The following is a 12,245-nucleotide window of genomic DNA, read 5'->3' on the forward strand; positions in this document are numbered from 1 at the left end:
GGCCACTAAGGAGGCATCAGTAATAGTTTAATAAATAAAAGAATGAAAGAGAGAGGCTGGGGGCCGAGACCTCAGTGGTCACAGACTCACAAGAAGATAGCAAATGACAGGTCAGACAGAGGTAACAACACAGGAAATAGACTCAAGAGTGAGAACATGGCCACAATAACACCCTCCTCTGAGTCTACACTGGGCAGAGAAAACTGTAGGGAAAGCCAGCTCCTCAGGACAGGACCCTTGAGACTCTTTAGTAGCTGTACACCCATCCTGCTGAATGGCAATGGTGTTCCACATGATTCCATCTGTTTAGATAACATGTTTTGAATCCCTACCCTGTACCATGCTCCACAAGAGCAATCTGTGCTCTAAACAGAGCTATAGAGGGAAGGTTATAAAAGTTCAGAAAAGAAGTCCTCACAGGAGGTGGAGGTACTATTACACCTAGACCTGGAAAAAGTCTGTAAATGCATCCCAAGTGTGTTGTTCTCTGCTCGCCCCACCCCTCAAGCCCTGCACACACATGCACCAAACACACACTCAATTTGGTGTCCATGGCAGGTTTTGCTACCTGATCCCTTCACTCTTTCACTGAGCCCAGGTATGTCCACAGGATCCTTCTCTACATAGCAGCACAGCGAGATGATCAGAGCAGGCACATGAGAGATAACACACATTTGCCGCACCATGTGTACAATTGAAATATGCAGGGACAGGAGACAAAAAGAACAGGGTGAGGAGAGACACAGTGGTGTGAAAACGCTGAAGATGTATGACAAAAGTAAGCGGGCTGGCTAGACTAGAGGGTACAGTTAATGAATGGGGAAGAGTGAATGGGAACAGTGGACAGTGTGGCTGAGAAAGCAGGTTGAGGCAATATCTGCATTAGGATCCTGCCAGGCTAAGGAACGTGTGCTGAAGTTTGTGGAGGAGGGAGCAGCTGAGCTGTGTTCAGGAAGGCATTCTGGCAGCAGTGGGCAGGGTGGCCCCAAGGTGGGGAGAAGCTGGAGGCGGATAGGTCAGCCAGACGCCTATCCCAGACAGCCAGTGACAGAGCCTCCTCTGAGCTGCTGCAGCACTTGGTAATAACATCTATTCAACACTCATCCCACTGTCTCTCTTGGAGTTGTCTTTTGACAGCCTGCTGGTCCCACAAGCCTGTGGGTTCCCTGACAGCAGTAGCTGTTTGTTGCCTCTCTGGGGCCCCAGACCTGACATGCTTCTTGGCAGCTGCTCATTATATATTTGTGAAGTTACTGAATAGGGCAGTGAAACAAAGGACAAGGGCATATAGAGAAGGGCATATCTTTCTGGGATAACATCTTGTTTAGCAAGTGTAGTTCCTAAGGACTGGCCATTGCCATGGCTGCCTTTTGGTGTGTGTGGAGAAGTAGAGGTGTGTGCAGGCAGTGCAGGCAGGGAAAAACCACAAGCTGGGAATTGCCTTGGTTCTACGTATGTGTGTATTAGAAAGGGGCTTACAAGAGTTCTTGTCCGTTAAGAGAGAGTGGACAGACAGATAGGAGACCTCACAATCTGTACTGTCCTATGGTTCCTTAGGAGATGTACTAAAATTCTCTTTGAACTTCCAGTCAAGATGGCTGCATAGGCAGACATGGCTCGCCTCTTTGCACAGCCACATCAAAATTACAACTAAAATATAGCACAACCATCACTCAGAACCATAAGAAATGTACTTGAATGGAAGTCTGTCAACTACAGAATTAAAGAAACCACATCTATCCAGACTGGTAGAGGGATGCAGATGCAGAACAGGCTGGTCCCACATCCATATGTGGTGGATAAAAATTTGGGAGAGATATCTTGGGAGTAAGGAGTCCCAGCCCCACACCAGGCACTCCCCAGCCCAGGGTTCTAGTGCCAGGAAGATAAGTCCCCATAACTTCAGGCTGCAAAAAAAGAGCAAGAATTTAGTCGGTGGAAAAGACTACTGGATCCCGAAGCTGTTCCTCTTAAAGAAAACTATACCTGGACCCAACTACTCAGACTCACTCCCTCTAAGCTCCAGCACCGGGGTAGCACCTTGAAAGGCACCTGGTATACAGAGAGAAACTGAAGTGTCCAGCATCAAGGTGAGCAGAGGCCATTGCCCCTTTTCTAAAACTTCCCCACACAGAGCTGGAAAACTGCATAGACCTGGCTAACACTGTTTGACCCACCTTGAAGATCACCAGAGACTCTGCACCACCCAAATTATGGGCCCACCAGAGTTGCTTTTACATGTGAATGACTGGTCTTGGCTCATGATTCACAACTTCCTAAATCCTATCACACAAGCAACAGCTGGCCTCAGTGAGCCCCAGGCCTGGCACTCAATGAGCACCCAGCCTAGTTTCAAAGTTTGGCTTCACCTGGGAATCTCCAAGCCTGCCACATAAGCAGCAATCTCAGATTGCTTTACAGCTCAGGCAGGTTGGCCCTGGGAAAAACACAGGTAGGAGCTCTGGCCTGCACCACTCAGGAAACCTCAGGGCCAGCACACCCAGTGGACAGCTACAGAAAATATCAGAGCACTACCACCCTGCCCCTGCACAGCTGATCCACCACGTAGGGCAGAGGTTGGTGGGAAGTGATCATAACCAATCCCTGCAGCTGACTGTTCTGGGTAAATCCCTCCCATTGACCTGCCAACAGCAACCAAGACTCAACTACAAGAGGAGGGTGTACTCAGCCCACACGAAGGGCACACCTCCAGTACCCAGCTTGCGTGATAGAGGAGGCTGTGCCACTGGACCCTACAGGACACCTACTACATTAGGCCACTACTAAGACACAAAGTCAAAGCAGCTCTACCTAATACATAGAAACAAACACAGGGAGGCTGCCAAAAAGAAGGGACAAAGAAACATGTGCCAAATGAAAGAACAGATTTTAAAAAAGAGCTAAATGAAAATGAGCTAAGTGAAATGGACATAAGTAATCCATCAGATGCAGAGTTCAAAATACTGTTGTAAGGAAGCTCAAGGAATTTAGTGAGGACCTCAGTAGCATTAAAAAGATCCAGTCAGTAATGAAGGATACACTAATTGAAATAAAGAGCAATTTCACAGGGAAACAACAGTAGGGTGTATGAAGCCAAGAATCAAATCAATGATTTGGAACATCAGGAAGCAAAAAGTAACCAATCTGAACAACAAGAAGAAAAAATAATTCAAAAAAACGAGGATAGTGTAAGCAGCCTCTGCGACAGCTTCAAGAGGTCCAACATTTACACCATATGGATGCCAGAAGAAGAAGAGAAAGAGCAAGAAATTGGAAGTCTATTTGAAAAAATAATGAAAGAAAACTTCCCTAATTTGGTGAAGGCAATAGTCATACAAGTCCAAGAAGCACAGAGTCCCTAACAAGATGGATGCAAAGACACCCACTCCAAGACACATCATAATTAAAATGTCAGAGGTTAAAGATAAGGAAAGAATCTTAAAAGCAGCAAGAGAAAAGAAGTTAGTTCCCTACAGGGGAGTTCCCACAAAACTGTTAGCTGATTTCTCAAAAGAAACTTTGCAGGCTAGAAGGGATTGGCAAGAAATATTCAAAGTTATGAAAAGCAGGAACCTACAGCCAAGATTGCTCTACCCAGCAAAGCTGTCATTTAGAATCAAAGGGCAGATAAGAGTTTCCCAGACAAGAAAAAACTAAAGGAGTTCGTTATCACCAAACCATTATTATATAAAATGTAAAAGGGTCTTATTTGAGGAAAAGAAGATCAAAACTATGAACAATAAAATGGCAAAAATACATACCTATCAACAATTGAATCTAAAAAACAAACTAAGCAAACAAGAAGAACAGAGACAGAATCATGGATATGAAGAGCATTTTGATGGTTGCTAGATGGGAGGGTGGTGTGGGTGAATGGGTGAAGAGGTGAGGGGATTAAGAAGTACAAATAGTTAGTTACAAAATAGCCATGGGAATGTAAAGTACAGCATAGGCAATGGAGTAGCCAAAGAACTTATATGCATGACCCATGGACATGAACAATGGTGAGTGGTGGGAGGATTGCCTGCGGGAGTGTGTGTGGGAGGTGCTGGATAGAGAAAGGAGGAAAAGTCATGACATCTGTAATACCATAATCAATAAAATATAACTTAAAAAAAAACTCTCTTTGGAAATGGAACCAAGAGTTCTAAGAATGTTGCCCTCTTTCCATCTCTAATGTCTGCTTCTCTCTACAGGCTGGAAACATGGCTACCAGTAGTCTGGGTCACACATCTGAGAAGTTCTCCATCAGAGAGACTCTACAGACTTTCTTTCTTATGTCCCAAATTCAGAGATCCCAGTATAGGATTCTAATTGGCTCTGCTGGGTCAGGTGTAAGACTAAATGCAATGGCTAAGGAAGCAGAGTCATGTAAGAGGGAAGATCTTCCACCAAAACCTCATAGTTGAAGCAGAAAAGGAGTCGTTACCAGAGGCAGAGTCTGCAATAATAATCCAGACTGAGTCCTTTGCATAAATTAACTATTCCTCACAACCACCCCATAGGTGTTACTATTGTGACCCTTATTACCCTTAGGAAACCAAGGCCCAGAAAGGGTAAGTAATGAGCAAAAGTCACATAGCTAGTAAACGGAAGAGATGGAGCTCAGATTTTAATCCATTCACTCTAGCTCCAGACCCTATATCTTCCTATTTTGTTATGTTGTCCATTCAACAGAAGGAAAGAAAGCAAGGTGCAGAGCTGTGAGGAAGGAGCCTAGAGAATTTTTCCTCGGAAGATCCAAGGGCCTATGGGAAGTGACTGGTCCGATGTTGTATGAAACTGGACTAAGAAATGCCAGCATCCATTTTAATCTCACTGGAGATATCTGAAGAGGAACATGTCATTTTGGCCTCTTCTTTCTTTTATCTTTATTTACTTAAAGTAGAATTTGATGTAGCCAAGAAAAGCAAATGAGAGAACAGTGAGGTCCCATAGTCACCTATTAAAAATTTAAGCAGCAGTATAATAGCTATGCTGGCAATGGTGGGTAGATTTACATCTAAATGGCTGGTGACAGAATACACCAGTCCAGCCAGTAAAAAACAAGAGCCATAAAAGGGGTCAACAGCTATAAAAGCCATCTTTAACCTTGATCTAGTAATCTTAGTCCTTTTTAAAAGATTTTATTTATTTATTTTTACAAAGAAGAGAAGGGAGGGAGAAAGAGAGGGAGAGAAACATCAATGTGTAGCCACTTCTCAAGTGCCCCCAACTGGGGACCTGGCCTGCAACCCATGCATATGCCCTGACTGGGAATCGAACCAGTAACACTTTGGTTCAAAGGCTGGTACTCAATTCACTGAGCCGTATCAGCCAGGGCGTCTTTTTAGAAACAGCTCCTGTAGCCACAAAATAAACCTGACTAGTGCCATGTGCAAGTGATACACCTAAAATTGTGTTCCTCAAAATGATTGAAAGTAAAAGAGTAGAAAGAAATAGAAAGGAAACAAATACAAGTACAAGTAACAAGAAAACAAGTGTTATAGTATTAATTTAAGACATGCCTGAATTCAGAGAAAATCAGAAAATAAAACACAGGAGAAAACATTATAATGATAAAGGCTGAGAGTGACATGAAGAGCTGTCATAAATACTTATGCACAAAATAATATAGCATCAGGATACATAAAGCAAAAGCAATAAGAAATAAATGGGAAAAAGAACCAAAATACAGCATAGTAGAAAATTTTAATTTATCTTAGCCCATGACGGATCAGTGAACCATATAATAAATAAGGAGATAGAGGACTTGATTTGTTAAATTAGTAAGTTAGATCAAATTAAAAGATATTGGACTTCTGGCCAAGATGGAGGCGTAGACAGGCACACTGTGTCTCCCTCCACAACTAAGAAGGAATACAACTACCTCAAAACTAGAGACAACCAGAAGTTCCAGAAAGTGAAACTGTATGGAAGTCCAGCAAACAAAGATATAAAGAAGAAATACTTATCCAGACAGCTAGGAGGAGTGGAGCCGGGGTGGAGAGGATGCGGTGTGGTGGTGGCAACAGCGTCGGCAGTGGCAGGCTGGTGGAAAAGCCAAGTCACACATTTTAAAAAGTCAGGAGGGACACCTGGGGAGCTTTCCCAGCTCCTCACCGGACACAACAGCTCACGATTTCAGCACCAAGGAAAATCAAGCCTCATTGCTTCTGACTGTGCAGACCAGTGGGGCTTGGGGTGGAGGCAGGAACTGCCAGTCTCTCAGCAGAGTCCGCTTGTTTAAAGGGCCCCCACGGTCCTAGAATGTCCGCAGACCCACCCACTCTGGGAACGATGGCCAGGGCAGCAACTAGAGTGGCGCCAGTTAGATGCAGAAGTGGGAGAGGTGCCTGGAAAAGGGGCGAGTGCTGGTCAGGTGGCATTGTTCCCTCTCGGATCCCTCCCCCACATACAGTGCCACAACGTGGTGAAACAAGTCACCCTGTACTGACGAATCCCTAAGGCTCTGCCCCTTACAATGTAACAGGAGCAACACCTCTACCCGGGACACAGAGGCAAACAAACACAGGAGCCTGTCAGAATGAGGAGACAGAGAAGTATGGCCCAAAAGGGGGAACAGATCAAGGTTCCTGGGGAGAGCTAAGCGACGAGGAGATAGCCAACCTAACAGATGAGGATACATACAACCTAACGGATGCAGAATTCAAAACACTGGTGATAAAGATGCTCACAGGCTTGACAGATATGCTTGAGTATGGCAAACGCATAAGTGAAGTGAAAGCTATGCTAAGTGAAACGAAGGAAAATCCACACAAAACCAATGGTGAAGGGAAGGAAACTGGGGTTCAAATCAATGATATGGAACATAAGGAAGAAAAAAGCAGTCAACCAGTGCAGAATGAGGAAGCAAGAACTGAAAAAAATGAGGAAAACTTCCTAAATTTTGTGAAAGAGATGGACATACAGGTCCGGGAAGCACGGAGAGTACCAGGCAAGCTGGACCCAGAGGGGACCACACCAGGACACATCATAATTGAGTTGTCAAAGGTGAAAGATAAAAAGAGAGTCCTGGGGGCAGCAAGAGAGAGGCGGAGAGTTGCCTGCAGAGGGGTTCCTATAGGACTATCAGCTGATTTCTCAGGGGACACTTTGCAGGCCGGAAGGGACTGGCAATGTGATGAAAGGAAACCTGCAACCAAGATTACTCTATCCAGCAAAGCTATCATTTGGAATGGAAGGGCAGATGAAGTGCTTTCCAGACAAGGTAAAGCTAAAGGAGTTCATCATCACCAAGCCATTATTATATGAAATGTCAAAGGGACTTACTTAAGAAAAAGAAGATCAAAGCTACAAACATTAAAATGACAACAAATTCACAACTATCAACAACTGAATCTAAAACATAAAAACAAAATCCAACTAAGCAAACCAGAATAGAAACAGAATCATAGGCATGGGGCTAATTTGGAGGTTTATCAGCTGGGTGGGGGGAGGGGAAGAAATGGGGATATGGTGCAGGGATTAAAAAGCATAATTGGTTGGTACAAAATAGACAGGGATAATATAGGAAAGGGTGAAGCCAAAGAACTTATATGCACGACCCATGGACATGAACTAAGGGGGGCGGTGAGATTGCTGGAGGGAAGGGGGTTATTGGGCAGAGGGGAGCAAACGGGAAAAAAATGGAAACTACTGTAACAACATAATAAATAAAATATACTTAAAAAATTAAAAGATATCAAACTTCATACTTTGAAAACCTAGAATATACTTTTTGTTGGTATCCATAGATTATTAGCAAATGACCACATGTAAGGCCACAAAAAGCAAACAAGCAAACAAATAAAAATCTCAATACAGTTCAAAAATAGAATGAGTACAGATAGCATTCTATAAATACAATGCACTAAAACTAGGAAGTAATAACAAAACCAGAAACTGAAATGCAATAGGAAGGTTGAAAATTAAACAGAGGGAAAAACAAAACAAAACTACAGCTGAATGGAATATTATTCCACCTTAAAAAGGCAAGAAATTCTGATAGATGCTACAAGTGAATGAACTTTAATGAAGACATCATGCTGAGTAAAATAAGCCAGTTACAAAAAGACAAATACTATAAGATTCCACTTACATCTACAGTAGTCAAATTAATAGAAACAGGGAGTGGAATCATCATTTTCAGGGGTTGGGAGAAGTGGGAAATGGGGAGTTGCTGTTTAACAGGTATAGAGTTTAGTTTTGCTAGAAGAAAATGTTCATATTGTATATTGCACAACAATATAAATACATGTATATTAAAACACTACTGAACTATACACGTGAAAATGGTTGAGATGATAAACTCTGTGTTATGTATATTTTATGTGTGTTATGTGTATTTTGAGAAGTTTTCTCTCAATTAAGTCCCAAAGTATAATTTATATATATATGTGTGTGTGTGTGTGTGTGTGTGTGTGTGTGTGTGTGTGTTTAATGATAATTTCCAAGGAAATAGTGTAAAAGACAAGCAAGAGTGTTTGTTACCAGACAAGCACTGGCCTGGAATGGGTCTGCCTCAGGCCAGCTTGTGTGTGGGTTCTTAACTTCATGTAGGAACGATTTCACAACATGAGTCCAGGTGATTTTGAGATGACATTTATTAAGGTTGGGGAGTGTGGAATGAGAAAAGACTTTGGGTAGAAGTGACAGGAGAGAGCTTAGGTGGTGCTCTGCTTCGGCTCTCTCGAACATTTATTGGAAAGGAATGAGCCAAGGTGGGGCTGCTTTTAGCTCACCAGGAAGTCAGAGAAAAAGGGTGTCCTGGAGATAAGATCAGGGCGTAAGCCTGGGTCAAACTGCCACTGCCCACTGTTTCCCTGGTGGCAAGAGTCCTTGGGACCCTTACAGTTTGAGGAAATAAAAAGTTCATGCCCAAGAAGGGGCATGCATGCTCTTGAACAAGCCCACATTGAGTCTTTGTCCTGAGGCCTTTTTATCCCTTTTTTGTGGGTGAGAATCTTAGCGGAGGGTTTCAGCACAATATTCATTTGTTTTCCAGGTAAATTTTTAATATGCTGGTGAGTCAAAATGAGCACATAGGCAGGGGGTGGAGTGGGAATATTCTTTGGTCTGCTAAACTGTTTTACTTTTACTTGAGTCTGTCTGGCTTTTATTGGGGTTTTGTTATTTGTTCCTGACTTTATCCTTGGGTTTAACAAGCACAAATGACATTAATTGGGTCTCTGTTCTCTATCTCCCAGACCAGGGAGATTTAAGCTATGTATTCTTTGGTTAGGGAGGAAAGGTATAAACCGTTCACTCTCAGGTCTCCTTGGTTAGGGGAGATAAGTTCTTCTGATTCACCAGATGACTGTCAATTGCTCAAACTACTTGGCCTTGTTTAATTTTCTTGTCTCAGTTTCCCCATTCCACTTGCCCAGAAATTTTTCTCGCTTCTTACTATCCTGCCCTTAGATGGGTGGGAGATTTATTGTGTGTTAGGTAGCCGAGGTGGCTAAGAAAGGACCGGAGCCAGAAAAGTCCAGTTAAGGGCTTTTATTAGAAGGGCAACACTGCAATCCAGCGGGCTGAGTCCAAACAGACTGCAGCCCCAATGGAAGGGGTAGAGGGGTTTTTAAGGGTGCGGAGTAGACTCCTAGGGGGCATGAGCCACCCTGCCAGTTGGTTCCAGATGTCCAGGGTGTAGGTACTTGCAAAACAACAGTGTCTGATTAGAGATGGCTGTCAGATTTACGGTCCTTGTTTCTGGGAAATGCTCAAGGGAGAGGGGAAGGGGCACTGGGGTGTAACCCTCTTTGTTTCAGCACAGACGGTGGCGCAGGTCCTCTGAGGGCCGGGACATTCGAACATTGGGATGATCACTTAGTAAGTTACATAATGTCTAATCAATGGGGTGTACACCTGAAAGAAAATCAAAAGGGTTTTACTAGACAATCTCTAAAAAGCTTCTCAGTGCCAGCTTATGTGAATCAAAATCTAATTTTGCCACTTTATAAGGTGCCATAAGGGCTTTAACGCATGGCTTTGTTTTCGTTTCGGCAGCCGTCCGTCTCGAGAGACGATGGTGTAGCTTCTTAAGAGTCTATCTGCACCGCCGAGAATGGCCGTGCAGTCCAACTCGGGAGTGACACGGTATCTGTCTCCTCCCGTGTTGAATCGACATCTTGCGATGACGCTGGAGTGTCCTCTCCAGTGAAGCTGAAGCTACAGAGCCTGGGCAGGGTGATATGGAGGGTCTGCTGTTGCCCATGCAGCAGACCGCCCCCTCTCTTCGCAGCTGAAGGGTCCAAGGGAAAGACGGAGTCCATACAGCTTGGCTTCAGGTGCGCCGCAGGAGTTGCCGGTGTTGACTACAACGTCAAACCGCCTTAGGGACTCCGGCTCCAGATTTTCTGTCAGGGTTTATTCCCTTAGCCTTTCCCCTGAAGAGGTATGCCGCAAGGCAGCGGAGGTTTTTTGGAATCAAGAGTTTTCCTTCTCTGATGGCTTTGTTTATAGAGCGTATAATTTGGCAAAGCTGCAATGCATTTGCTACTCCTTAGATAAGATATGGACTTTGGGTTCAGCCCTGATAAGTTTAATTCCTGGTCCTGTTCCTTTTTTTTTTTTTTTTTTAATCTTATGTTTCATTTTCCTTGTGTGCCTCCTTATCACCTGTGACCTTGGGCAAATTATTTAAACTGTCTGAGCCTCACTTTCTTATCTATAAAATTCAGATAATACTGGAAACTATTTTACAACCTGAGATAATTCAAAGAGAAAGGCTTGACTAATAATACATGATCTATAAATTGTAGCTCTTTTTATTAAAAAAAATCTTGTGTAAGTGGGTGTGTGCAGTTCAAATTCTTGCTGTTCAAGTCAACCATAATGGCCTATTTCCTAGAGATGAAGAAAGGCATAAGCTTTCAACTTGAGATGGCCCACTGAGCACCAAGAAGAATAAACAGCAACAACAAAATCGCTACCCTTATATTAATTATGATGCATTTTCAGAATATGGAGCATAAAGGATATACCATGCAATATTTTCATCTCCTTATATTTGTAAGTGCATTTTTTTAGGAAGAGGGTCTTACACAACTATTCAACTCTCAAAAGAAATGCAAGTCTAAGTACTACTGCCCTCTATGAAGACAACTTCTCCAAACAGGGAACCTGGTAGAGATGGCTCCAACCCATGTTAAGACAGAAGACACAGGGAGAATGTTACAGAAACAGGGGTGTCCAAAAACAAACCCCAGAGTTTGCGGCTGGGGGTTGGGAAAAAGGAAGCAGCTTTTAAGATGCATTTGCTTGCCTGGGGCTAGTTGCTAGTGTCTTTGTTATGCAAAATGGCTTTGATACTTCCAAGGCCCAAGAAGATGGGAGGAATCTTGAACTGTGGGACGGTAAGGAAGGAGCCTACAGAGCCTGCGTAGGGTTCTGTGAATGGTCAGAACTGGTTGCAACACCCACTGCGGCAGAGGATGCAGTCAGGGATATATAAGCAGCTGCGGACATTTTAGCTGGGTTTTATGCTCTCTCTGGCTCTCTCACGGTCTCACGCTCTCGCTGGGTCTTGGTCTCGCGCTCTCCCTCTCTCTCTCTCTCTCGCTCACTCTTGCTCTCACTTGCTCTCTCCTCTCGCGCCTCCTCCATGCGGCTTGGTGAAGGGGCATTCTCCATGCGGATTAAAGAAGCTGAGTTGTCCATGCAGTTTTGAGAGGGCTCTCCAGCCCGCTTTAAGAGGCTCTCGCCGTGCAGTTTTGAGAAGGAGAGAAGATCCATGTGGTTTTCAGGAAGAAGGCAGTTTACAAGGAGGCTCAGAATCCAGGCCGTTCTGCATTGAGAGCTGGAGGGCACCACAGCACAGAAAGGACCTCCCCAATCAGATTTGAGTGATTGGCAGCTACTGGTAAAGCTGAACTGTGCCTAGAAAGTTTCTGACTTTTCTAAGGCTGGCCTAGTTTGGTAGGGGGGAGGCAGAACTATGTGTTTGTGGGTATTTTAAAGAACATAAGACTCAACAACAGACATTCGCAAATAATCTAAATCTATTTAACTGTTAAATAAACAGTTCTATTTTTGTTTCACTAAACTCTAGTACTGAGACTTGTAATTCTGGCAGCAGGCAATTGGGCCCCTAACTAAATGGCCTGTGGGTTCTGTTTCAATCGGAGCAGCCCAGAGGTTCTGTTACAAGAATGCCATGTGAAGACAAAGGCAGAGATTGGAGTGATGCAATCACAAGCCAAGGAATGCCACAATCATCAGCTATCATGGGGAAAGTAGGAGAGAGATAGGGAATAGATTCT

At 43.8% G+C, this 12,245-nt stretch overlaps 1 protein-coding gene across 1 annotated transcript in view; it reads left to right on the plus strand.

Moving 5' to 3' along the window:
* Positions 1–684: 684 nt before the first annotated feature.
* SPINK4 (serine peptidase inhibitor Kazal type 4) overlaps positions 685–12,245 on the plus strand; it is a 51,898-nt gene continuing 40,337 nt past the window's right edge. The window contains exon 1 of the mRNA XM_090275237.1: positions 685–778. Coding sequence (XP_090131363.1) covers positions 685–778 — 94 coding nt within the window. The remainder of the gene's footprint in view (positions 779–12,245) is intronic.

Source organism: Furipterus horrens, unplaced genomic scaffold (genome assembly GCF_987537825.1).
Source record: "Furipterus horrens unplaced genomic scaffold, mFurHor1.1.pri manual_scaffold_4, whole genome shotgun sequence".
Taxonomy (NCBI): Eukaryota; Metazoa; Chordata; class Mammalia; order Chiroptera; family Furipteridae; genus Furipterus; species Furipterus horrens.